At 45.0% G+C, this 27809-nt stretch overlaps 1 protein-coding gene across 3 annotated transcripts in view; it reads right to left on the reverse strand.

The window, feature by feature from the left end:
• The window catches only part of RANBP3 (RAN binding protein 3), a 136512-nt gene that overhangs the window by 99495 nt on the left and 9208 nt on the right, over nucleotides 1–27809 (reverse strand). For all 3 annotated transcript variants that reach the window (XM_044305950.1, XM_044305959.1, XM_044305941.1), the window contains exon 2: nucleotides 26100–26155. In XM_044305950.1, the coding sequence (XP_044161885.1) occupies nucleotides 26100–26155 (56 nt within the window). The remainder of the gene's footprint in view (nucleotides 1–26099; nucleotides 26156–27809) is intronic.

Below are 27809 nucleotides of genomic sequence, written 5' to 3' on the forward strand. Positions count from 1 at the left end.
AGACACCCCAAGGTATTCCGTGAGGGGCATATTGAGTCCATGAAAGATTTAAATTTTTGTCCTAAGTTAGCGGAAAGTGAGACTTTGTGAGGAAAAAAAAAAAAAATATCCGCTAACTTATGCAAAAAAAAATAAAAAATTCTAGGAACTCGCCATGCCCCTCATTGAATACCTTGGGGTGTCTTCTTTCCAAAGTGGGGTCACATGTGGGGTATTTATACTGCCCTGGCTTTTTAGGGGCCCGAAAGTGTGAGAAGAAGTCTGGGATCCAAATGTCTAAAAATGCCCTCCTAAAAAGAATTTGGGCCCCTTTGCGCACCTAGGCTGCAAAAAAGTGTCACACATGTGGTATCGCCGTACTCAGGAGAAGTTGGGGAATGTGTTTCATGCCGGGTGAGAAAAATATCTTGGTCAAATGCCAACTTTGTATAAAAAAAATAAATGGGAAAAGTTGTCTTTTGCCAAGATATTTCTCTCACCCAGCATGGGTATATGTAAAATGACCCCCCAAAACACATTGCCCAACTTCTCCTGAGTACGGCGATACCACATGTGTGACACTTTTTTGCAGCCAAGGTGGGCAAAGGGGCACATATTCCAAAGTGCACCTTTCGGATTTCGCAGGCCATTTTTTACACATTTTGATTGCAAGGTACTTCTTACACATTTGGGCCCCTAAATTGCCAGGGCAGTATAACTACGCCACAAGTGACCCCATTTTGGAAAGAAGACACCCCAAGGTATTCCGTGAGGGGCACGGCGAGTTCCTAGAATTTTTTATTTTTTGTCACAAGTTAGCGGAAAATGATGATTTTTTTTTTCTTTTTCTTTTTTCCTTACAAAGTCTCATATTCCACTAACTTGCGACAAAAAATAAAAAATTCTAGGAACTCGCCATGCCCCTCACGGAATACCTTGGGGTGTCTTCTTTCCAAAATGGGGTCACTTGTGGCATAGTTATACTGCCCTGGCAATTTAGGGGCCCAAATGTGTGAGAAGAACTTTGCAATCAAAATGTGTAAAAATTGCCCTGCAAAATCCGAAAGGTGCACTTTGGAATATGTGCCCCTTTGCCCACCTTGGCAGCAAAAAAAGTGTGACACATCTGGTATCGCCGTACTCAGGAGAAGTTGGGGAATGTGTTTTGGGGTGTCATTTTACATATACCCATGCTGGGTGAGAAAAATATCTTGGTCAAATGCCAACTTTGAATAAAAAAATGGGAAAAGTTGTCTTTTGCCAAGATATTTCTCTCACCCAGCATGGGTATATGTAAAATGACACTAGGGCTGCAACGATTAATCGATATAATCGATAATTTTCGATAACTGGATTCGTTGCCGACGAATCCAGTTATCGAATAATCGTCCGATTCGTTGTCGGCGCCGTTTATCCCGCTTTCGCCCGCCCGTTCAGACTTGCATAAATTACATACACATCATCGCCGTCTTCAACGACCCAGGCTCAGCCTCTTCCTCCTCGCTCGCTGCAGACTCCGCCCACCGACGCTGAAGTAACGCGTCACAGAGCCTCTGAGCGCAGTGTGTTTGAGCGGCGCGAAAGTCTTTCTCCTCAGCTCAGGGCACGAAACGAAGGCTCTTCAGCTCAGTCCCACTCCCTTCGGACTAGCTCTCAAGGTAATGTCTGGTCGGTGCAACTCTACATGTATTATGACGGGCTGCACGTGGCCCCAATTATGAATGATTATGTGATGTCCGCCCTGTCGTCCATGCTCCCTGCCTGCCTGCCTGCAACTAGCCACCACAAATTTGAAATAGCAGGCAGTGGGAATGGGGATGAGTCTCAGTCAGACAAGTGACTGCCATGAACACTCTGATGCACTCTGCAGTTACTGTATGGGGGGAGCAAAAGGACTGCACTCACTGACTGCAGACATGAGGCATGAGCGCAGCAGCCACAATAGGAGATGGTGGGGGCAGCAGGCCAGCAGCCACGCAGACGGTCTACTGTATACTGTGTGGGGGGCCACAAGGATACATATTATGAGGGCAGCAGTAGCAGTCTGTGCGTGTCTGCTGACAGCCTGACCCATAATGTCTCTCCACTCTCCATGTTTCCTTGTGTCCCCCATATACAGTAATGTTGTTGTCTCGCAGCCCCTCGCTGCCTTCGGTAGGCCAGTTGCCCGGCGCTGTATAATGTGCCCTGCTTAGGGCTCATTATGTCACTGCTGCTTTTTCTGTCCCTATTAGGTGACGGTCTAGTAACTTAGGTCTACTACGTCTACTTCCAGAGAACAGTGGTGCGGAGTCGGACTGCGGTCTACGGTGCAGTAATTCACCTGAGAGAGACATTGCAAGGTGAGGCAGGGCTGTGGTGGGTCAGGTGTGGGGAGCAGTAGTGGATACATTTTTGTTAATATGCTGATGCTCTTTTTTCTGCCCCTATTAGGCGACGATCTAGTAAGGTCAGGTCTACCTGGTCTACTACTTCCAGAGAACAGTGGTGCGGACTGCGGTCTACGGTGCAGTAATTCACCTGAGAGAGACATTGCAAGGTGAGGCAGGGCTGTGGTGGGTCAGGTGTGGGGAGCAGTAGTGGATACATTTTTGTTAATATGCTGATGCTCTTTTTTCTGCCCCTATTAGGCGACAATCTAGTAAGGTCAGGTCTACCTGGTCTACTACTTCCAGAGAACAGTGGTGCGGACTGCGGTCTACGGTGCAGTAATTCACCTGAGAGAGACATTGCAAGGTGAGGCAGGGCTGTGGTGGGTCAGGTGTGGGGAGCCGTAGTGGATACATTTTTGTTAATATGCTGATGCTCTTTTTTCTGCCCCTATTAGGCGACGATCTAGTAAGGTCAGGTCTACTACTTCCAGAGAACAGTGGTGCGGACTGCGGTCTACGGTGCAGTAATTCACCTGAGAGAGACATTGCAAGGTGAGGCAGGGCTGTGGTGGGTCAGGTGTGGGGAGCCGTAGTGGATACATTTTTGTTAATATGCTGATGCTCTTTTTTCTGCCCCTATTAGGCGACGATCTAGTAAGGTCAGGTCTACCTGGTCTACTACTTCCAGAGAACAGTGGTGCGGACTGCGGTCTACGGTGCAGTAATTCACCTGAGAGAGACATTGCAAGGTGAGGCAGGGCTGTGGTGGGTCAGGTGTGGGGAGCAGTAGTGGATACATTTTTGTTAATATGCTGATGCTCTTTTTTCTGCCCCTATTAGGCGACGATCTAGTAAGGTCAGGTCTACCTGGTCTACTACTTCCAGAGAACAGTGGTGCGGACTGCGGTCTACTGTGCAGTAATTCCCCTGAAAGAGACGCTGCAAGGTGAGGCAGGGCTGTGGTGGGTCAGGTGTGGGAAGCAGTAGTGGATAATACATTTTTGTTAATATGCTGCTACTGCTCTTTTTTTCTGTCCCTATAGGCGACGGTCTAGTAAGGTCTACTGTGCCAGAGAACAGTGGTGCGGTGCAGTACGAGAATTCCCCTGAGAGAGACACTTCAAGGTGAGGCAGGGCTGTGGTGGGTCAGGTGTGGGGAGTCAGAAGTGGATACATTTTTGTTAATATGCTGCTGCTCTTTTTTCTGTCCTTAGGAACTGCATTATGGCTGATGCTGGTGAGACTGTGACCCCTGAGAAAAGCGGGCGGACAAAGTCATGCAAGGCATGGGAGCACTTCACTCAACATCCGTCTAACAAGTTGGTTGTCTGCAAAATCTGCAAAGCAGCGCTGGCGTGGCACGGAAGCACAACCGTGATGAACGAGCACTTGAGGAGGAAACACGTTGGAGTCACAGAGGAAGGAATAACCCCGTAAGTAATAATATATGATCTGTATTAATTTATGCAGGTAAAAAGCTCTTTCTGTCAAACCTACTCATTTATGTGAGTAAGTTAGACAGAAATAGATTTTTACTAATATATTTCTTTTTCAATCATTTTCAGTAAGAAGCAGCGCTCCATAAGTGAATTTCTGCATGTAAATCCCCCATGTACACCAGCACAAGCTTCTGTTCTCACAGATGCTGTATTAAAAATGTTAGTCGCTGACATGCGACCACTGTCCATGGTTGAAGACAAGGGATTCCAGAGCATGGTCAGTGCACTAAATCCTTCATACAAGCTCCCATCAAGAACCCATTTCACCACACTAATGGAGAGGAAGTACAGGGAGACCTTTCAGCATGTGACAGATACCATTAACCATAATGAGAGCAGAATAGCGTTGACTGCAGACATATGGACCAGCGTAGCAACTGAGGCTTACCTTGGCATAACATGCCACTACATAGGGGATGATTGGAAGATGAATTCCATCTGTCTGACAACCATGCCCCTGGAGGAGAGACACACAGCTGCACACATTGCAGAATGGTTAGAGGAGGTTTTGGAGAGATTTCAAATTCCACCCCAAAAAATTATTGCCCTTGTCCATGACAATGCTGCAAACATGGTGGCTGCTGCGAACATCCTGGAGGAGAAGCATGGATGGTCCAGTGTCCGCTGCACTGGCCACACTTTGCAGCTTGTTATTAATGGTGCAATGAAAAATGCAGTTATTGATAGAGCTGTCAGTGCTGCCAGAGGACTGGTTGAACACTTTAAAAAAAGTGAATTAGCCAGCACCAAGTTGAAAGAGAAGCAGAAGCAGAAGCAGATGGGTACAGCAGATCATAAGCTTGTGCAAGATGTCAGCACCAGATGGAACAGCACTTACTATATGGCTGACAGACTCCTTGAGCAAAGGTGGCCAGTTACTGCAACCCTGTCAGACCCATCAGTTACTTTAAAGGCCAAACATTATCGTGATCTAAAGCCAGAACAGTGGACTGTTCTTGAGGAGCTTTGTACGGCACTTAAGCCTTTTGAGTGTGCCACTGTGTTCATGAGTGGGCAAGAGTATCCATCTCTATCTTCACTTCCTGCAATTGTCAAGGGGTTGTTGAGGTCCACTGAGCGTGCTTCCTTTGAAACTGCAGCCATGAGGAGCTTCCAAGCTACAGTAAAGGACCAGCTTCACAGCAGATGGCATGGTATCCTATCAGAACAGGTTCTAAATCCTGTCATATTTTCCGCTGCACTGGACCCAAGATTTAGGAAGCTGAAGTTTCTGACACCTGAACAAATTATAAATGTGCAGGCAAAAGTGCAGACAGAGCTGCTTGCGCTAAGAAGAACCCAGCTCCTGGAAGAGCAGCAGGAAACTAGCACGTCTACTGCGACAGCTGACGCTGAGCCAGGACCTTCAACATCAAGAACAATACTGGAGAGTCTCTTCGAGTCTGGTGGCAGCAGTGAAGAGGACACCGAGGCACAACACATGGAGGAGGATATTAATACAGTCATCCGAAATGAAGTACAGTCCTATTTTGCCGAGAAGCCTCTCCACAATGATGGCAACCCTTTGAGCTGGTGGAAGTCTAACGAAGACAGGTATCCTACATTGGTTAAACTTGCAAGATCATACTTGTGTATCCCAAGTACATCCACACCATCGGAACGCCTCTTCTCAGCAACGGGCAACATAGCGTGTAAGAAGAGAGCTAGCCTCAGCCCTGACCATGTGGATATGTTGTCTTTTTTACATTGTAATGCCAAATTTTTATAATTATGTAACTTAAAATTGTTTTAATATGGCTTTTATACATATTTTTACAAGTAAAATGACATAATCCCATTACTTTGAGTTTTTGTCGTTTTTTCCGATTAATCGATTAATCGGAGAAATTAATCGGCAACTAATCGATTATTCAAATAATCGTTAGCTGCAGCCCTAAATGACACCCCAAAACACATTCCCCAACTTCTCCTGAGTACGGCGATACCAGATGTGTGACACTTTTTTGATGCCAAGGTGGGCAAAGGGGCACATATTCCAAAGTGCACCTTTCGGATTTCACCGGTCATTTTTTACAGATTTTGATTGCAAAGTACTTCTCACACATATGGACCCCTAAATTGCCAGGGCAGTATAACTACGCCACAAGTGACCCCATTTTGGAAAGAAGACACCCCAAGGTATTCCGTGAGGGGCATGGCGAGTTCCTAGAATTTTTTGTCGCAAGAAAAAAAAAAAAAAAAAATTAATAAAATCATCATCATTTTCCGCTAACTTGTGACAAAAAATAAAAAGTTCTATGAACTCACTATGCCCATCAGCGAATACCTTAGGGTGTCTACTTTCCGAAATGGGGTCATTTGTGGGGTTTTTCTACTGTTTGGGCATTGTAGAACCTCAGGAAACATGACAGGTGCTCAGAAAGTCAGAGCGGTTTCAAAAAGCGGAAATTCACATTTTTGTACCATAGTTTGTAAATGCTATAACTTTTACCCAAACCATTTTTTTTTTTTGCCCAAACATTTTTTTTTTTATCAAAGACATGTAGAACAATAAATTTGGCGAAAAATTTATATATGGATGTCGTTTTTTTTTTTGCAAAATTTTACAGCTGAAAGTGAAAAATGTCATTTTTTTGCAAAAAAATCGTTACATTTTGATTAATAACAAAAAAAGTTAAAATGCCAGCAGCAATGAAATACCACCAAATGAAAGCTCTATTAGTGAGAAGAAAAGGAGGTAAAATTCATTTGGGTGGTAAGTTGCATGACCGAGCGATAAACGGTGAAAGTAGTGTAGTGCCGAAGTGTAAAAAGTGCTCTGGTCATGAAGGGGGTTTCACCTAGCGGGGCTGAAGTGGTTAAAACTGATTTTACATAACCCTTTAGGTGTTGCACAAGAGTTATTGGTAAATGGGGATGAAATTTGAGAATTTAATTTTGCCTAATTTTCCATTTTAACCCATTTTTTCCACTAACAAAGCAAGGGTTAACAGCCAAACAATGCTTTTTTTTGCCCTGACTCTGCCGTTTACAGAAACACCCCATATGTGGCCGTAAACTACTGTACGACCACACCGCGGGGCGTACAGTGAAAGGTGCGCCGTTTTGTTTTTGGACGGCAGATTTTGCTGGACTGGTTAATTTACACCATGTCCCATTTGAAGCCCCCCTGATGCACCCCTAGAGTAGAAACTCTCTAAAAGTGACCCCATTTTGGAAACTACGAGATAAGGTGGCATTTTTTGGGGACTATTTTTAGGGTACATATGATTTTTGGTTGCTCTATATTACATTTTTGTGAGGCAAGGTTACCAAAAATTGAAATTCTGAAATTTCATCTCCATTTGCCATTAACTATGGTCGAGGAACACCTAATGGGTTAATAAAGTTTGTATAATCAGTTTTGAATACCTTGAGGGGTGTAGTTTCTTAGATAGGGTCACTTTTAGGGAGTTTTTACTCTAGGGGGGCATCAGGGGGGCTTCAAAAGGGACATGGTGTCAATAAAAAAGGCCATCAAAATGGGCCTTCCAGAAACCATGTTGGTCCTTTCCTTTTGCGGCCTCCCTTTTACTGATACAGCAGTTTACGACCACAAGTGCAGTATCAGGGTCATAAATATTAACTTTTGTTTGGCTGTTAACCCTTGTTTTGTTACCGGCAAAAACGGTTTGAAATGGGAAAAGTGTCAAAAATAGCGGTTTTGGCACTTTTTTTTTTTTTACAGTGTTAATCTGGGGGGTTAGGTCATGGGCTATTTTTATAGAGGAGATTCTTATGGACGCGGCGATACCTAATAAGTCTATTTAGGTTTTTAACTATATCATCCTTTTTGATAGAAAAAAAAAATATGTTTGCATCTCTAAAGTATAAGTGTCATTTTTTTTTTATCCATTTATCATATGTGGGGGGCTCATTTTTTGCGGGATGAGAGGACGGTTTTATTGGCACTATTTTGGGGGCTATATGACTGATCGCTTGCTATTAAACTTTTTATTATGTAAGGTGACAAAAAAACAACAACATTTTTTTGCACTTTTTTTTTTATTTCTGGACCGTGTTAATCTGGGGGGTTAGGTCATGGGTTATTTTTATAGAGGAGATTATTACCGGCGATACCCAATATGTCTACTTTTAATATATTATTTTAGTTTTTTTGGGCGTTTCAAATCTGAGAACCATTTTTTTTTTAATCCTATGTCAGTGCTAAATTTGGATATAAATGTAGTACTCCATGGAAGTGTGATACTCCCTGAAGCAACCGTCAACGCAGAGGCCCGGATAATCAGGGCACGTGTCACATTGAGTTGTGGTGTCCTTCCGTATCCCCCTCCTGTGAGACACACTGGACCTTTTTTGGGTTCGTCCCTTCTTTCCAGTATGGGGGACCACACCTGGAAAGTGTTGGCCAGGGACGATCCGGGCGCCTACAGTTCCCGAGGTACTCCGGCCTGCTCTTTCCCGGTCCGAAAAGATCAGGGCCTTGAGGACTGCCTCAGAACTGGAGGAATGTCCCCGTGTTGCCAGCGGTCCGGGACAGCACAAAAGAGTTGTACGTGGCAACCTGTACCAAGTAGACCGCAACATTTTTGTACCATGCCCGGGTTTTTCGCATGGCATTATATGGCTTGAGGACTTGATCAGAGAGATCAACTCCTCCCATATACCGATTGTAGTCGACGATACAAATCGGGCTCGAGGACCGTTGCCGCAGTACCTCGCACAGGGACATGGGCGATGCAGTTACCATGAATTGTGGACAGCATAATGACATCCCTCTTGTCCTTATACCCGACCAGCAACAGGTTTACAGTGGTAAGGGCACGGGTCTCACCTCCTGGTATAGGACGTCCCCACTCTAGTAATGCCCGACACTTGGTTTCTTGACCAGGCCCATATGCAGCACAAGGCCCCAAAATGTCCTCATTTCGGCTGCACTGACCGGCGTCCAGCCACCAGGCCTAGCCAAAAAGGAGCCCAGGTGTTGAGCAACGAACTGTTGGGCATACAGGTTCGTCTGCTCCACCATCAGATTTACCAGTGGTTCACTGAAAATAAAAAATAAAGACAAAAAAAGTCATATTCAGTGTAGCCCACTGTGGAAATCTGGATTCCCGATTGGCCTACAAAATCAGGAACCACGGGATTGTATCGCTCTGGGCTACACCAGACTAGTTCACCGGCAGGGTGCTCCGGTGGATTTAACTGGTGTGCCGGAAAACTAGTACGAGCCCCAGAGCTGCTCGTACTAGGCTGGGCCACAGGGTCCCCAACATGGCGGCCCCCTTGCTCCGCCTGGCGCGTCTCCGCCGCCTTGGGGGCTCATCATCATCATCACTAGATGAGGAGGACGCGGATGACAATAGGAACGTGGGGTCATCCTCGTCCTCACTGGGACTCTCGGAGTCGGAGGCAAGCTGGGCGTATGCCTCCTCGGCAGAGAACATCCGGCGGGCCATAGGGGAGTGTGTGTCTGCGTGTGTATGTGCATGCAAATCTTTATTTGGTGTGCGTGGGGGCACGGGTTTTCGCGAACGCACCCTAAAAATAACAGAAAAAATAAATAAATAAATAACTTAAAAACAAAAAATGTGGGGTGGGGGTGGGGAATACAAAACTGCTGATTAACCGCCCGAAGTTGATCAGCGGTGGGGTGTGCGATTCAGTGGCCGGATGCCAAGAGTGCCGGCCACAGTCAGCATACACCAAAAGAAAAAAAAAATCCTGCACCCTAAAAAAAGTTGGGGGAGGGGGCAAGCGGCAGCACCCCTGGGGGGTCTAGGGTCACACAGCTGTGCTGTGGACCCCAGACACCCTAACTTAGGGTGACGCAATCAAAGTTTTTCCAACTAACTTTCCCTTTATTTTCCCTGCCTAACCCAAACTTTCCCGATGTACCTGCGGTTCAGATGGGGGGTGCTGGGGCACAGATCAGGTCCTGGGGGCACAGATGGGGTGATGCTGGCACAGATGGACACAACATGCAGGCAGCAACTTTTGAATCTCCCTGCCACCATCACCTCTTAGGATCGCAGGATGGTGATTGATGGGGTAAAAATCACACCACCATCACCATCCTGTGCCGGGTTATCGGGTCTTCGGAGAACCGAATAACCCGGAAACGCAGAAAACCGCAGGTCTGAATTGACCTGTGGTTTTCTGCGATCGCCGACATTGGGGGGGGGGGGGGGGCGCATTTAGCCTAGGCGCCTGCTCAATGATTTGAGCAGGCACAGAGTTCCAATCACCGCCCGCCGGCGATCAGAACCATACATGATGTGTCCTTAAGAGGTTAAAGGACCTCCGCCGCATATGTACGGCGGAAGTCAAGTCCCCAAACATGGCGCCCGCTCACACGTGCATCCGGCAACAATGCAGCCAGGTTTCTGCTATTTTAAATAGCAGACACCCGTGGCACATGTATGCGATCAGCCATAAGGCTGATCGCATACATTTTTTCCCTTCAGATGCCGTGATCAAAATGTGACCACAGCATTAGAGCAGTCGCACGCTTCCGCTCCAGTAACGGCGTTCCCCAACTGAGAACGGGGAACCAGTTATATCTCTAAAATAGCCCAAAGCCTGTGTGCTGTCCGCATCAGTTGCCCCACAAAAAAATTAAAATTTATAGAACGTGTCCTATTCTCATTCGTTTTGCCGAAAATAGGCATTTCTATTTAGGGGCGACCCATTCAGTTAATTGTGGAACGTGCACAGGCATCATCCGCGTTTTGTGGATCTCCAATTTGCAGAGAGCAAAACACGCCACGGTCGTGTGCATCTAGCCCTAGACTGACACTCTAATTGAACACCATCTCAACAGTCTTCTCTGGAAATCATGGGACTCTTCCAGTCTAGTATAGCGTCCCTCAATATATTCTCTTTTCTGTACACAGTTCTGAATTAGTGGTTTTTGGCAGCTGCAGTCAGTGGAAATCATGTTGTTGTGTTTTAGTTTTTTTTTTTTTTTGTTATAGTGCAATAGCTGCTCTCAGTTATTGCCTTTACTACATAGGTTTTAGTGCGTTGTTTTCTACTTGGTGCTTCGATTCCAGGTGTTTATGTTGCCCCGTCAGGCATGGTGGTTTGTGGTTATTTTACCTCTCCAGTCGTGTACATTTGCTGGTATGTTTCATATGTGTTGGTGTTCTCCATGTGAGGCGGGACAGATCTGGTTCAGGCATCTCCTACTATCTCCACATTATGGCTAAGGGCTGTATTACACTGGTAGATGGGCCAGACAATTGTCAGGAGGGAAGCATTTCTTCCTGGCAGGCGCCTGCTTGTCAGTGAAGGAGACCACTGCTTTTACATGCAGTGATTTCCTCCACAGTATTGGGAGGAGTGATCGCTAATGCCATAATTCGGCCCCATACTGAATCATTATTTGTCGGCAGCAGAGAGTGATCATATAGCATGATCTCCCTCCACAAATAATGTGATTAAAATTGGGTAATTGGTGGCAGTATTACACAGGCAGAATATCCCAGTCTAATACAGGTCTTATTCTAGGATCCTGATCAGCCACGTGCTATTGATAGAGTCCTCTGATCTCAGAACCACATATGGTCCCAGAATCAACATATCTTTTGAACAGACCTTGGATTGGTCATGTGTACCACACCACCTTTACAACTCATGCAAGGGAAGGGAGTGTTTTAGTTCATAGACCCTTGTTGATCCTGAGGGTAGGTTTATTTGTTTGCTTTGTAAACTTTATAATGTAAACTGTATAAAATGTATAGGTTTTCAGTTTGCTTTTGAATACTTTTCTAACTGCACACAATAACAAATTTAGTATAGAGACAGTTATTCAATAAAAATCTATCTTTATCGTGCCACTTCATGTTTTTTTTCTTATTTCACATGCTCAGTTGCATCCTTCAACTGTCTCCTGAGCTGTGATAGAGAGCACTCCAGGAGGAGAACAGACATGCTCCTCTTGAGCTGCCAGCTTGATATAAATCTAGAGGAGCAGTGAATGGGGAGATCTCTGGATCCATGGGAGGTACAGGTCTGGTTCTGGCTTTGTTAGAGATGGTCATGGGATAAACCCTTTAACTAAGAGTCGTTCTGATCGCTTCTCTCTGCTCTAATCCGAGTGGTTCACCTGTGGTAACTAAATCTACACTGACACACAGCTTTAGACAAGCTTTTAAATCAGCTACAAGAGAATTTTGATATCAATTGGGGCTCTGCGTTTCCTTTAATAGTATGATATGCTATTGATGCATTTCTCAGCGGTATATTAAAGAGGTTCCCCAGAAATAGTGATTTTCGGGTAAGTGCCCACAGAAAGGTCATAGTTGCCTGCTCCCCGCTGATCCAGTCCTCCACTCTGCCTTCACTGTGTTTACATGCGGCGCTGCAAAAGCACGATCACATGTTCCACTTCAGACAATCATAGGCTTCAACTGAAATCCACTTCGCGATCACTGACCCTGGGTTCACACCTGAGCGTTTTACAGCGCGTTCCTACGCGCTGTAAAACGCACAACAGGCAAGAACCAATGATTTCCTATGGGAATGGTTCTCACCTGGGCGTTTTACAGCGCGTACGATCGCGCTGTAAAACGCCCGACGCTCAAACAAGTGCTTGAGCTTTTTTTTGGGCGTTTGTCGCGCGTTCCCGCACATAGAAATTCAGGAACGCGCGACAATGTGTGAACGGCAATCTCTGTATGCGCGATTGTAAACGCCCGTACAATCGCGCATACAGAGCGCTCGTTTCCGAACGCTCAGGTCTGAACCCAGCCTTAGGGCTCTTTCACATGAGCGGATGCAGTGCGTGTTAGGCTACTTTCACACTTGCGTTCAGAGCGGATCAGTCTGGTGTCTGCACAGACGGATCTGCTCCTATAATGCAGACGATGGGATCCGTTCAGAACGGATCCGTCTGCATTATAGTTAAGAAAAAATTCTAGTGTGAAAGTAGCCTCAGACGGATCCGTCCAGACTTTACATTGAAAGTCAATGGGGGACGGATCAGTTTGAAAATTGAGCCATATTGTGTCAACTTCAAACGGATCCGTCCCCATTGACTTACATTGTAAGTCTGGACGGATCCGTTTGCCTCCGCACGGCCAGGCGGACATCCGAACGCTGCAAGCAGCGTTCGGGTGTCCGCCTGCTGAGCAGAGCGGAGGGCAAACTGTGCCAGACTGATGCATTCTGAGCAAATCCGCATCCACTCAGAATGCATTAGGGCAGTACGGATCCTTTTGGGGCCGCTTATGAGAGCCTTCAAACGGAACTCACAAGCGGAGCCCCGAACGCTAGTGTGAAAGTAGCCTTATCTGCAGCGTGAATGACAGCCAAGTCCCGTTCCAGACAGCAGAGACATGGAGCGTTAACATGATTGATAATGCTCCGTGCCTCTCTGTGATCTTTTTACTACAAAATCACAGTGACAACTTTATCTCACTGTGATTTTGTAGTAAAAAGGTCACATAGAGGGACAGAACATTAATAATCATGTTAATGCTCCGTGCCTCTGCTGTCCAGAGCGGGCCTTGGCACTCTTTCACACAGCCGATTACCCGCACGGCATACACTCGTATGACAGAGCCCTTAGGCTGAAATAGCAATGGGAAAAAAAATAATCCTGCCATTGCTTCTTGCACTTAAAATTTACAATGCAGCATAACTAGTGTTACTGTTACTCTATGGGTCAGTATGCCAACAGCCATTCCAAATCTGTGTATTTTTGTGGTGGGGTTTCTGTGCCGCTGCCACCAATGAGGAGAGAGGGGCAGGCTCACTGCGCCACGAATGATTACAAAGTCCTGCTAAGTATTCGGCTACACAGAGGGTGCCCAGGGATGTCCCAGCACTTACTATTATTCCTGTGCCCCATTACAGTCTCCTGCAGTCCTGTTACATATGCTAATTACTATCGGAGCAATGGGGAGGAGACATTTAGCTTCTCTAGTGGGCGTTCCTTCTCCCCTGGCTGTAGCGATATCCAGCGCAGGGAGAAGGAATGCCCACTAAAGAAGCTGATGTCTCTTCCCCATTGCTCCAATAGTAATAAGCATATGGAGCAGGACACTAATAGGGCACAGGCGCACAGTGGGCGAACAGAGTGGCGCCGAGGAATAATAGTAAGTGCTGGGACATCCCTGGGCGCCTTCTGTGTAGCCTAATACTTAAAGTCCGAACCCATAGAAGGTTGTCTTTAACTTTTAATACAGGAGGCAGGTGCCGGCAGCAGAATCGCATATCCGACATCATGCCTCTGACAGGGACAGGTGCGGCACCGGAGGGGTTAACTGCCGCTGATCTGCTGCCAGCACCCGCCTCCTGTATTAAGAGTTAATCATCATTGGTGGCCCTCCCTCCCTCAGTATTATAATCATTGGTGGCAGTGGCCACAGGGTCCCCTCTCCTTCTCATTAGTGGCAGTGGCAGCTTCTGATCAGAGCCCCAGCAGTGTAATCCTGGGGCTCCGATCAGTTACCATGGCAGCCAGGATGCTACTGAAGCCCTGTCTGCCATGTAATCTCTCTGCTGCTGTGTGTACTATGCACAGAGCAGCAGGGAGAGTGTGAAGTCCTATTCACTCCGATAGAGATCTATTAGGGTGAATAGGACAAGGGATTAGAAGATCCCAGGATAGTTCTTAAATAAACAGCAAAAAAAAAAAGAAACAACCACACCAAAATATTAAGTATAAATTACCCCCTTTCCCAATTTTACATATAAAATATACAAACAAATAAAACAAACAAACAAACAAACATCGCCACATCCAAAAAGTCCAAACTATTAAAACATAAAAAATAAATCTCCAAATGGTATCGAGTATCGCAATACCTTTTTATGGTATCGAACCCGAATCAAAATTTTGGTATCACAACAACTCTACTCAATAATAGCACAACTCAAATTTTTGAGCGGATGTAGCTGTATAAGAAGGCAGGCCGGGAGGACGGAGGGAGGAGGCAGGCCGGGAGGACGGGCGCTGGCAGCGCGAGTCACTACGTCACGCTCCTGCACCGCCCACTTTATGAATGAAGCAGGCGGAGTGGGCGCATGACGAAGTGACTCACGCTGCCAGCGCCCGTCCTGCCTCCTCCCTGCTACCAAGTGCTTGTAAGTATACAGGCGATGATTACCCGATTATATACATAACAATTACAGATACGGTTATATACAGTGAGCGGAGCCTGTGTAGTAGAATACAGTCACTGCACGGGCCCCGCTGTCATTATAAAAGCAGACGTGACCCCCACCCCCTGTATTGGGGGTCATTCACACTACAGGGACACTTATGGAGGGGCTCTGTGTCATCCACAGATTCTCCCCCCCCCCCCTAATGAACCTTTTGACCCAAGGATGAGTAGCCAATCGAAAGTCAAACAGGACACTCAGTGCCGAGACCTGTACTTTGAGAGTGCTGGGTTTAAGCCTTTTGTTAAGGCCTTCCTGTAAAAAGTCTAAAATTAACGGGATGTTGGGTGAGCTCAAATCTAAGCCTGGACCTGCAAACCGAAGGAAGGTTTCCATACCCTCAGATAGATTTCGGAGGTGACTTTTTTCCTACTAGCTAGGAGAGTCCCAATGACTTGTTCCGATAGGCCTCTAGACCTGAAGAATGTCCTCTTAAAATCAAAGCTGTCAGGTGGAGGTTCTTGACTTCCAGATGATGTAGAGGGCCCTGATATAATAGGTCCTGTCTCTCTGGAAGCACCCAGGGATCGGTTATTGATAGTCTCCTCAACCATGCAAACCAGACTCTTCTTGGCCAGAATCGTGCTATTAGTATCACTGTTGCCTGTTCCCCCCTGATCTTCTGGATAACTCTGGGCAATAGGCTGATGGGACGGAAAGCATAGACTAGGCCCTTCCCCCATGTCTGTGAAAGCGCATCCGTGCCCATCGACTGATCCTCCCTGCTGAGAGAAAATAACTTTTCGCACGTTTTGTTTTCCACCGAGGCGAATAGATCTATCGTAGGGGATCCCCATAGGGCCTGTATTTGGTGAAACACTTCCTGATTCAGACACCAACTCGCCTGACTGAATCTGTGTCTGCTGAGAAAGTCCGCCTGGTGATTCTCTGAGCCTTTCAAATGAACCGCTGAGAGAGAAAGCTTTCCCCTGCATTAACAAGAAAATACTGGATGCCAGCTGCATTAGTTGATAGGATCTTTTTCCCCCTTGTTTGTTTATATAAGCTACCACCGAGGCGTTGTCGGAAAGGATCCTGACATGTTTTTGAGACAAAGAAGGGAGACTTTCCTTTAGTGCGCACAGGACTGCTCTCAACTCCCTGGCATTTTGGGACTGAGCACGCTGGGTACTTGACCAAGGACCTTGGAAAAAAAACCAAAACTGAATGGGCCCCCCATCCCCAAGGAATTGCGTTGGTGGTTATTATTAAGGGGTCGTATCTCACCCACTCTACCCCCTGACTGAGGTTCGAGGTTCTTAGCCACCAAGCTAGGGACCGGGTTACTGACCCTGGGACCACAATCTTGTGATCCAGGGATAGCGACCTCCCGTCCCAATTGACTAGAACAAGGACTGCCGTTTCCAGGAGGTTGTTTATTTCCTCCGAAAGTGCCGCCTGTTTTGGAGAATTTTAGTTTAATGAAGTAATTTTGAATGTCCTGGGTGGTAGTCTCTTGAAGTCTAGGCGATAGCCTTTCGTTATAATATCCTTTACCCAGGCGCTTGCGGTAATATTTCGCCAGGCCGGAAAAAGTGGAGTGGAACTTGATGTTTGATCCCCAAACCCTTTCCTTCTATCATTACTCCGAAATGGCTTCCCCTGTTTAGGAAAGGACAGTGCTGGAAATCCTTTTTTCTTATCAGATGCCTTATCTAAAATATCATCTAAGGCTGACCCAAACAAAAAATCTCCTTGGCAAGGGAGGGCACAAAACTTTAGATTTTGACGCTACATCGCCCTTCCACCCCTTCAACCATAACGCCCTTCTGGCTGAATTGGACAGTGCAGCCGCCCTAGCGGAAAGCCTCAATGCGGTCAGCGGAGGCATCAGAGATAAAGTCCACTGCACTGGACATAGTTGGTATAGCCTCCAGCAGCTGATCCCTAGGAGTCTTGTTTTCTATATGAGACTAATTCCTCCAACCAGCGCTTTAAAGGATTTGCCACCGAGGTAGTCACTATATTCGGTTTAAAGGCAGAAGTGGAAGCTTCCCAATTCTTCCTTAAGTATGCATCAGCCCTTTTGTCCATGGGATCTTTAAGGGACCCCAAATCCTCAAACGGGAGAGCTGACTTATTTATCTTAGCTACGGGAGAGTCTGCCCTCGGTACCTCCTGCCAAGCTGACACTTCCTGATCGTCAAAGGGGTACTTTCTCTTGACCGCTCTAGGGATAAAGAATTTTTTATCGGGCTTCTCCCATTCACGTTTAATCAGGTCCTTGATACGGTCCTGAATGGGGAACAGCCTAGACTTTAGGCTCTCCAACATTAGCTCTGGTCTAGACCTGGACTCCTTTTCTTCCTCAAGCTCCATCGTGGATCTAACCGCCTTCAATAGTAGATCCGTATCTTCCGCTCTAAATAACGGCTTCCCTGTCAAATCCTCAGAGGAGGAATCTGAGTCTGCAATAGCTCCCTCCTCAGACCCAGAGTCCATAGTATCCTCCACTATCGCCTGGGCCCTCTTATGTCTGGATGAGATAGGCAGGGATTTTTTTAAGCTCCTCCACAGAAGAACGGACTTCATTTTTAACTAAATCCTGGATACTTTGCAATAAAGATGGCGACTCCTCTGCCACTAACTTATCCAGACATGGTTGACAACATGTTTTGGGGTAAGACGGATCCAACTTCCGCTTGCAAATTCCACACTCCTTAGCTCTCGTTTTGTGTGAAGCTTTTCTTGTGGGTTCTTTAACCTGCATTTAATAAAACAGCCTAATCAGTCTAACCTGAACACAATAATAACTCCCCAAAGGGAGATGGTGGGGGTTAACCCCTCTTACCCCCAGGAGTACCATGCTGGATTCCGAAAGCTGCTCCTGTCTGTCGGCGCGCTGTTGTACTTCCCCTTCTTCTTGCATGATAATGCTGCTTTCAAGGGGGGCCAATGGAGGGCTGTAGGTGCCGCCTGGCATCCGTTCAGTATCTGCCTGCTGCTGCTCCCTCCACGCTGGCTGGCCAGCGTTCCCTTTTTCAAATGGGCCGAGCAGCGCCCGCCATGTTCAAGCTCCTCCCCCTTTCCGGCCGATGCGACGCGCACGCCCAGCTCAGCCTCAATGAGAGGAGAAGACGTACCTCCCCCTTCACGCCGCAACTTCGCCGGCAGGCAGGGTCACAAGGCAGCTACAGGCATCCCCTCATGGCTCCGAAGAAGGGGAAAAAAGCAGCAGACGCCGGGCTTCTCAGCGGCTCCTAGTTGAGACTTACGCCGACAGGTACCTCCACTAGGTTTCCCTTTTAACCCTAGAGGTCCTGCAGCCGAAAAATAGACCTGGAAAGAAATCCTCCTGTCCCTGGACAGGAAAGAACTGAGCAGTGGAAGGCAAGGGACCAATTTAAAGATCTGGGAAGTTCCTGTTTCCTGTCCGGAGGATCTCTCACAGGTGCCGTCATGGGGCGTAATGGAAAAAATAACACTACTACATGGGCTGGTTGCTGGGTAGGCAGCGGGGCACAAGGAGACATTATATACTGTATGGGCTGGCTGCTGGGCAGGCAGTGGGCTACAAGAGTCACTATACTGCATGGGGCCACCAGGAGACATTATACTGTATAGACTCGAACTATACTGTAAGGGGGCCATAAGGTGACATACTGTATGGGACAACAGTTTGTAACGCATATGGCCGCTCCTATGAAGTCACAACATACCGCGGTTATTTGGAAACAGCAATATCGCTGTTTCTTAATAGCGCGGTATATCTTTTATACTGATTTACCGCTCAACCCTACTACAGCATCTCAGCCAGCTAAGTACACAAAAAAAAGGCTCCATATTTTTAATAAACACCAATTGAAAAAATGATTTCTAGGTCTTATTAAGTACAATGCAATAATAAAGAAATTGCCCCCAAAGGTGTACATAGCTTAAATTTTTATTTTTTTTGCCTCTCTCTTTTCCTTACCTCCCAGGAGCAACAACTTTCTTACTTTTCTGTTCATATAGCCTAATGAGTGCTTATTTTTCTTGCATTGAGGGATGGAGGAAAATGTTTTGTCAAGTGAAAAATAAGCCACAATTCCACTATTCATTTTCCATCAGTTTTATTTCTGTGGTGTCGCTACAAGTTTATTCTGCAGGTCATTGCAATAATGGCAATAAAGTTTATGGTTTTTGTTTTGTTTTAGTACAAAAAAAAAAAAAGCCTTTGAAGACGCTTAAAAAGTCTGTCTATAGTGAAATTAATCCCTTAAAGGGAACCAGTGACCGGGATTTTGGGTATAGAGCTGAAGACATGGGTTGCTAGATGGCCGCTAGCACATCTGCAATACCCAGTCCCCATAACTCTTTGTGCTTTTATTGTGTAAAAAAAACGATTTAATACATATGCAAATTAACCTGAGAGGAGTCCTGTATGCGAGATGCATATGTATTGCATATGTATGTGAATTTGCATATGTATTAAATCGGTTTTTTTACACAATAAAAGCACACAGAGCTATGGGGACTGGGTATTGCAGATGTGCTAGCGGCCATCTAGCAACCCATGTCTAAAGCTCTATACCCAAAATCCCGGTGACAGGTTCCCTTTAAAGTTGTAGCCTTCAATTCATAATTTTCTTGCCAGATATTAACCACCTCAGCCCCCCCCCAGCTTAAACACCCTTAATGACCAGACCACTTTTTACAATTCTACACTACACTACTTTCACTGCTTATTGCTCGGTCATGCAACTTACCACCCAAATGAATTTTACCTCCTTTCCTTCTCACTAATAGAGCTTTCATTTGGTGGTATTTCATTGCTGCTGACATTTTAACTTTGTTATTAACCGAAATTTAACGAAAATTTTGCAAAAAAAGTCCACTTTCAGTTGTAAATTTTTTATTTATTTTTTTTAAACGACATCTATATATAAATTTCTCTCTACATTTATATTTCTACATGTCTGATAAAAAAAAAAATGTTTGGGTAAAAAATAAAATAAAAATGGTTTGGGTAAAAGTTATAGCGTTTACAAACGATGGTACAAAAAATTTTGAAGCAGCTCTGACTTTCTGAGCACCTGTCATGTTTCCTGAGGTTCTACAATGGCTAGACAGTAGTAAAACCCCACAAATGACCCCATTTCGGAAAGTAGACACCCTAAGGTATTCACTGATGGGCATAGTGAGTTCACAGAACTTTTTATTTTTTGTCACAAGTTAGCGGAAAATGATGATTTTTTTTCCCTTACAAAGTCTCATATTCCACTAACTTGTGACAAAAAAATAAAAGCTTCCATGAACTCACTATGCCCATCATGAAATACCTTGGGGTGTCTTCTTTCCAAAATTGGGTCACTTGTGGGGTAGTTATACTGCCCTGGCATTTTAGGGGCCCAAATGCGTGAGAAGTAGTTTGAAATCAAAATCTGTAAAAAAAATGCCCTGTGAAATCCGAAAGGTGCTCTTTGGAATGTGGGCCCATTTGCCCACCTAGGCTGCAAAAAAGTGTCACACATGTGGTATCGCCATACTCAGAAGAAGTAGGGCAATGTGTTTTGGGGTGTCATTTTACATATACCCATGCTGGGTGAGAGAAATATCTCGGCAAAAGACAACTTTTTCAATTATTTTTTATACAAAGTTGGCATTTGACCAAGATATTTATCTCACCCAGCATGGGTATATGTAAAATGACACCCCAAAACACATTGCCCAACTTCTCCTGAGTACGGCGATACCACATGTGTGACACTTTTTTACAGCCTAGATGCGCAAAGGGGCCAAAGTTCCTTTTAGAAGGGCATTTTTAGACATTTGGATCCCAGATTTCTTCTCAGGCTTTCAGGCCCCTAAAATGCCAGGGCAGTATAAATACCCCACATGTGACCCCATTTTGGAAAGAAGACACCCCAAGGTATTTAATGAGGGGCATGGCGAGTTCATAGAAATTTATTTCTTTTTTGGCACAATTTAACGGAAATTTTTTTTTTGTTGTTGTTTCTCACAAAGTCTCCCTTCACGCTAACTTGGGACAAAAATGTCAATCTTTCATGGACTCAATATGCCCCTCAGCGAATACCTTGGGGTGTCTTCTTTCCGAAATGGGGTCACATGTGGGGTATTGATACTGCCCTGGCATTTTAGGGGCCCTAAAGCGTGAGAAGTCTGGAATATAAATGTCTAAAAATTTTACGCATTTGGATTCCGTGAGGGGCATGGTGAGTTCACGTGAGATTTTATTTTTTTACACAAGTTAGTGGAATATGAGACTTTGTAAGAAAAAAATAAAATAACATTTCCGCTAACTTGGGCCAAAAAAAAAAAAGTCTAAATGGAGCCTTACAGGGGGGTGATCAATGACAGGGGGGTGATCAGGGAGTGGATATGGGGTGATCACCCTCCTGTAAGGCTCCATTCAGACGTCCGTATGCGTTTTGCGGATCGGATCCATGGATCCGTAAATCACATACGGACATCTGAATGGAGCCTAACAGGGGGGTGATCAATGACAGGGGGTGATAAGGGAGACTATATGGGGTGATAAGGGAGTCTATATGGGGGGGGGGCCTGAGCTGCCTGTGTCCTCTGGTGGTCGATCCAAGCAAAAGGGACCACCAGAGGACCTGGTAGCAGGTATATTAGACGCTGTTATCAAATATACCTGTTTAAAAAAAACGATCGCCGCTGGCAGGCTGTAGATAAACTCACTTACCTGCAGTTCCTGTGAACGCGCGCGCCTTTGTGCGCGCGTTCACAGGAAATCTTGCGTCTCGCGAGAGGACGCGTATATGTGTCGCTGTACCTGGGAGAGCCGCCTCCGCACCGCGATCCTGCATTAGGTGGTCCGGAGGCGGTTAAGCATTTTCCCTGAATGTCACTGCATATCTGAAACCTGTCCTACCACATTTTTGGCCACAAGAAAATGCACTGCAGCAATCACTGCATGTTTAATTATTAAATGAGCTAGACAGTAAAAAGAAAATGGGGAATAATGTCTCAGAATCAGAAATGCTAGACAAGCTCCCGGGGAGATTCAGCAATAATGTTGTTCAGAAATCATGTGGTATAATTATACAACCGTTCACCGGTTTGAATGTTGTGACCAGTTGCTGTGAAGGTCTCTAACCCATCATACATCAGATCTAACTAGCTGTACAATTTGTATATGATGCTACTGACTTATAAACATGGAATACGTCACCGCCCAACTCCAGTTTGTTAGATCACACAAAACATAACTTTTCAATTGGAAGAAATTAAATACGCTTGAGTTTATGTATTGCCTTTACATACTTATTATGGTGCCCCCAATGTTCTGTCTCACAGCAACAACCCAAACTGTTCCCAAAGAATGCCAGGGTCATGCACTAAAAATGTAACCTCTATCCCCTTAGGCTGGGTTCACATCACATTTTTGCCATATGTTTAACGTACACAAAAAAATTGATGCCCCAGGCAAATGTTATATTGTGGCATTCGTCATCAGAGTTCCATTGCATAAAAAAAAAAAAGTATGTTAGCCTACATTTTTTTGGGGGTCAGATGGAAACACATGGCATGGTACACTACGCTTTCCCAGCCCGTAAAAAAATATATATATGTGTGTGTGTGTGTGTGTGTGTGTGTGTGTGTGTGTGTGTGTGTGTGTGTGTGTGTGTGTAAACAGTACATACCAAAAGTTTGGACACACCTTCTCATTCAAAGAGTTTCCTTTATTTTCATGACTATGAAAATTGTAGATTCACACTGAAGGCATCAAAACTATGAATTAATACATGTGGAATTCTATACATAACAAAAAAGTGTGAAAAAACTGAAAATACGTCATATTCTAGGTTCTTCAAAGTAGTCACCTTTTGCTTTGATTACTGCTTTGCACACTCTTGGCATTCTCTTGATGAGCTTCAAGAGGTAGTCACCTGAAATGGTTTTCACTTCACAGGTGTGCCCTGTCAGGTTTAAATAAGTGGGATTTCTTGCCTTATAAATGGGGTTGGGACCATCAGTTGCCTTGTGGAGAAGTCAGGTGGATACACAACTGATAGTCCTACTGAATAAACTGTAAGAAATGAAGGTCAGTCAGTCTGAAAAATTGGGAAAACTTTGAAAGTGCCCCAAGTGCAGTCACAAAAACCATCAAGCGCTACAAAGAAACTGGCTCACATGCGGACCGCCCCAGGAAAGGAAGACAAAGAGTCACCTCTGCTGCGAAGGATAAGTTCATCCGAGTCACCAGCTTCAGAAATCGCAGGTTAACAGCAGCTCAGATTAGAGACCAGGTCAATGCCACACAGAGTTCTAGCAGACGCATCTCTAGAACAACTGTTAAGAGGAGACTGTGTGAATCAGGCCTTCATGGTAAAATATCTGCTAGGAAACCACTGCTAAGGACAGGCAACAAGCAGAAGAGACTTGTTTGGGCTAAAGAACACAAGGAATGGACATTAGACCAGTGGAAATCTGTGCTTTGGTCTGACGAGTCCAAATTTGAGATCTTTAGTTCCAACCACCGTGTCTTTGTGCGACGCAGAAAAGGTGAACGGATGGACTCTACATGCCTGGTTCTCACCGTGAAGCATGGAGGAGGAGGTGTGATGGTGCTTTGCTGGTGACACTGTTGGGGATTTATTCAAAATTGAAGGCATACTGAACCAGCATGGCTACCACAGCATCTTGCAGCGGCATGTTATTCCATCCGGTTTGTGTTTAGTTGGACCATCATTTATTTTTCAACAGGACAATGACCCCAAACACACCTCCAGGCTGTGTAAGGGCTATTTGACCATGAAGGAGAGTGATGGGGTGCTGTGCCAGATGACCTGGCCTCCACAGTCACCAGACCTGAACCCAATCGAGATGGTTTGGGGTGAGCTGGACCGCAGAGTGAAGGCAAAATGGCCAACAAGTGCTTTGCATCTCTGGGAACTCCTTCAAGACTGTTGGAAGACCATTTCAGGTGACTACCTCTTGAAGCTCATCAAGAGAATGCCAAGAAGCAGTAATCAAAGCAAAAGGTGGCTACTTTGAAGAAGCTAGAATATGACGTATTTTCAGTTGTTTCACACTTTTTTGTTATGTATATAATTCCACATGTGTTAATTCATAGTTTTGATGCCTTCGGTGTGAATCTACAATTTTCATAGTCATGAAAATAAAGAAAACTCTTTGAATGAGAAGGTGTGTCCAAACTTTTGGTCTGTACTGTGTGTGTAAAAATCTATATATATTTCACATTTTAGGGCTGCACGGTATGGGAATTTTGTGCGATTGCGATTAGGGCCCTAAAAATTGCGATAACGATATGCGATGCAATATTTTAAGGGAATTGTGCTAGAGGTCTATTTGATTGGATTTTCAAGGCAAAAGCACACAAATTACTGATAATGCTGAAATGTAGTTATGCTTAACTCAAGAACTGAAATGCACACTGTTTTTCAAAATAAAAAACATATTTGACTAAATTAAATACCATATTTGCATTACTGCAAAAGTACAAAATACAAAACTTGCCATCTTAATAGCACTGCACAGAACAGATAAATAAAATAGAATAAATAAAAGAACATTTGTTCATTAAAATAACTACTTTCCTCCAGCAGGTATACCCCCAGGGGTTCACAAGGGGCAGGGTATATATACAAAATAAGTTAATAAACCTTCTGTCAATCGATTCCAATAAAACAATATATATATCGTGGGTGTACCACCAGAGGTACACAATGTGCTGGGTATATATAGCTAAATTAATAAACCTCCTGTAAATGACTTCGGTTAAAGCATCACATAAAATACTATAAATATAGCAGCATCAATATTACACCACAGTGTTACACCAATATTAATATCAATATCAACATCAATTATAGCAGCTATTATATGCTGCTACCTAACACTGTGGTAGGTTTATTAACTTATTTGGTATATATACCCTGCCCATTGTGTACCCCTGTGGGTATACCTACGATATATATATTGTGTTATTGGAATTGATTCAACGTATCACGTCAACTTTCAAGTCACATGTCTATAATTTTGTAACTATGCATTAAATGTAGTGTCCAAATTTCTTCAGGTGTGCCCAGTCTTTTTGTATATTCATATTCACTCTGTGTGACCTCTGCATTTCCTGAACTCACACCATCACAAAGATCTATGATCCTGTGAGATCCTTCCTGACCGCAGGTCTAATAAACTGTACTCACATAATGCCATGAGTGCAGAAGACCACGGTCAGGACATAGAGGAGAAGTGTTCAGTCCGGGAAATACAGCGGTCACACAGGAGGGTGTAAGGGGTATTGCTTTAGAAGGCTGTGCTTGTGACAACTTACCACTGCTCTAATGGCCAGGTTCAGGTTTCTAAATCGTTTGTCCCCACAATTTTATGGTCAGCAGTAAATCCCACAATAAGTTGCCATCAAATGATGATTTTATGTTCCACAAATACTATATCATCACTCGATAAATTAGTATTTTACTCATTTTTGGGGGCAATTGTGGCACATTTACAAGGAGCAATTATTGAGAACAAAGTGTTAGGACATAAGAAAATTCATTTCCATTAACTGTCCCAATAATCTACCAATGTAAGGCTACTTTCACACTTGCGCTCGTCGGTCCGCTCGTGAGCTCCGTTTGAAGGAGCTCACGAGCGGACCCGAACGCCTCCGTCCAGCCCTGCATCAGTCTGGCGGCGTTCAGCCTCCGCACGGCCAGGCGGACAGCTGAACGCTGCTTGCAGCGTTCAGCTGTCCGCGCGGAGGCGAGCGGATCCGTTCAGACTTACAATGTAAGTCAATGGGAACGAATCCGCTTGAAGATGACACCATATGGCTTAATCTTCAAGCGGATCCGTCCCCCATTGACTTTACATTGAAAGTCTGAACGGATCCGCTCAGGCATCTTGCGCACTTAGAAATTTTTCTAAGTTATTAATGCAGACGGATCCGTACTGAACTAAGCCTCCGTCTGCATTAATATGATCGGATCCGTTCAGAACGGATCCGATCAAGCGCAAGTGTGAAAGTAGCCTAAATTAGGCCCTCAACAATGGCCTCCAGGTCTGCCGTGTGCAGTAGCCCATTAGTCGCAGACTTAAGTAGTGCAGTGTATTAGCATGCCCATTAGGGGACATATAAAGTCACATCAATGACACCCGTATGGAGCTTTATTTCACTTACCTTCTGGCCTTTTTCTTTTTGAAACACAAACATGGGCGGTGCTATGGCTGGCTTTTCTGAAGGAGGGAAAAGGGATAAATGCAGCTTTACTTTCTACAGCAACAAAAACCAAACCACAAAAGCTTCAAAAACTACAGTCAAGCCACAAATGAATGAACTGCAAATACAGTACATGGAAATGCTCAATCCACCCCCTCCCCATAGTCACAGTGTTACTGGGCACCTTTAGATGGATTTGCCAATGATCTGCAGAAACACCTCACAGCTATAGACAGATGCTGATGAACCCTCGTCCAGCCCTCTTATAATCCAAGAGGAGTAGCTACCTATTTTCTGTCTCTAACGGCTCATGCACACAACAGTTCTCGCTTTGCGGTCCGTCTTTCACTGATCCGATGTTCCGCATCTGAGGTTTTTTTCTCTGATTTAAGTCCTCTTCCATTCCGTTATTCCACAAAACATATCCGTATGGTTTCCGTATACGAAATAATAACTTATTAATCACCAAGCACATGAGCAATATGGGCTGGGTATAGCATTTCTACAGTATGGACCCGCAAAATACAGATAAAATACTGATATATGGATGTGTTCCGTGTGAGTTCCGTATTTTTTGTGGACCCATTGATTTGAATGGGGCCTCGGATCATGATTTGCAGACAATAATAGCACATGCACAACTTTTTTGCGGAACGGAAATACGGATATGGAATGCACACGGAGTATCTTCTGTTGTTTTTACGGACCCACTGAAGTGAATGTTTCCGCACAAAAAAAAAAAAACACAGAATGGAAGCGGAAAGAAAAGTTTGTGTGCATGAGCCCTAAGGGTAAGGCTACACGGCAACTTAAATCAATGGTGTCGCACTGCGACATGGTGCAACGTATCCAAGTAGCACAAAAATCCAACATGCGTGGATTTTTGTGCGACTGCTGTGTCGCAGTTTGACCCCATTAACTATCACTACAAATAACGCAATGCAACAAATGTCATCGAGTAGCCGAGACCGTTGAATTCCACACCTGGTCGTGGCTTTGAAAAATACATCAGTAAGGGCTCGTTCACATGAACATGTGAAGCCCATGCTGTGGACCACAAGTTGCTGCGCTGCAACGCACCGTCCGTGGGGCAGGCGTATGTGGATCACAGACCCATTCACTTGAATGGGTCTGCGATCCTTCCGTTCCCAAAAAAAAAAAATGCAAGTTCTATCTTTTTGCGGTGCAGAAGCACGGAACAGAACCCCAGAAAGCACTCCGTAGTGTTCCGTTCCGCATCTACAGATTTTCAGACCCATTGAAATGAATGGGGCCGCATGCGTAATGGCCACGGAACAGTGCCCATGTATTGCAGTCCGCAATACGGCAACGGGAATCAAACGTTTATGTGAACTAGCCCTAAACCTGAACGTATAACGTTAGTGTTGGCGCAGATGTGAACTCTGTTCCAGCAGAGGAACAAAGAGGAGTACACAATATGCAGTAGGGGTGGGTGATATGGCCTAAAATCTATATTGCAATATAATTTTAAGCATGTGCGTTATATATTGCGATATACTGTTTTCTATATTTGGGGGGGGTATTTAAACTTGCCATCAGTGCCATCGCGCAGATCCCCCTCCCTGGCGCTCACAGGAGAACATTTATAAACTAATCAGTAACTTTAACCATTGCTAATCTCTTTATTGGATTCCTTATATTATTCCAATA

This window comes from Bufo gargarizans, chromosome 1 (genome assembly GCF_014858855.1).
Source record: "Bufo gargarizans isolate SCDJY-AF-19 chromosome 1, ASM1485885v1, whole genome shotgun sequence".
Lineage (NCBI taxonomy): Eukaryota > Metazoa > Chordata > Amphibia > Anura > Bufonidae > Bufo > Bufo gargarizans.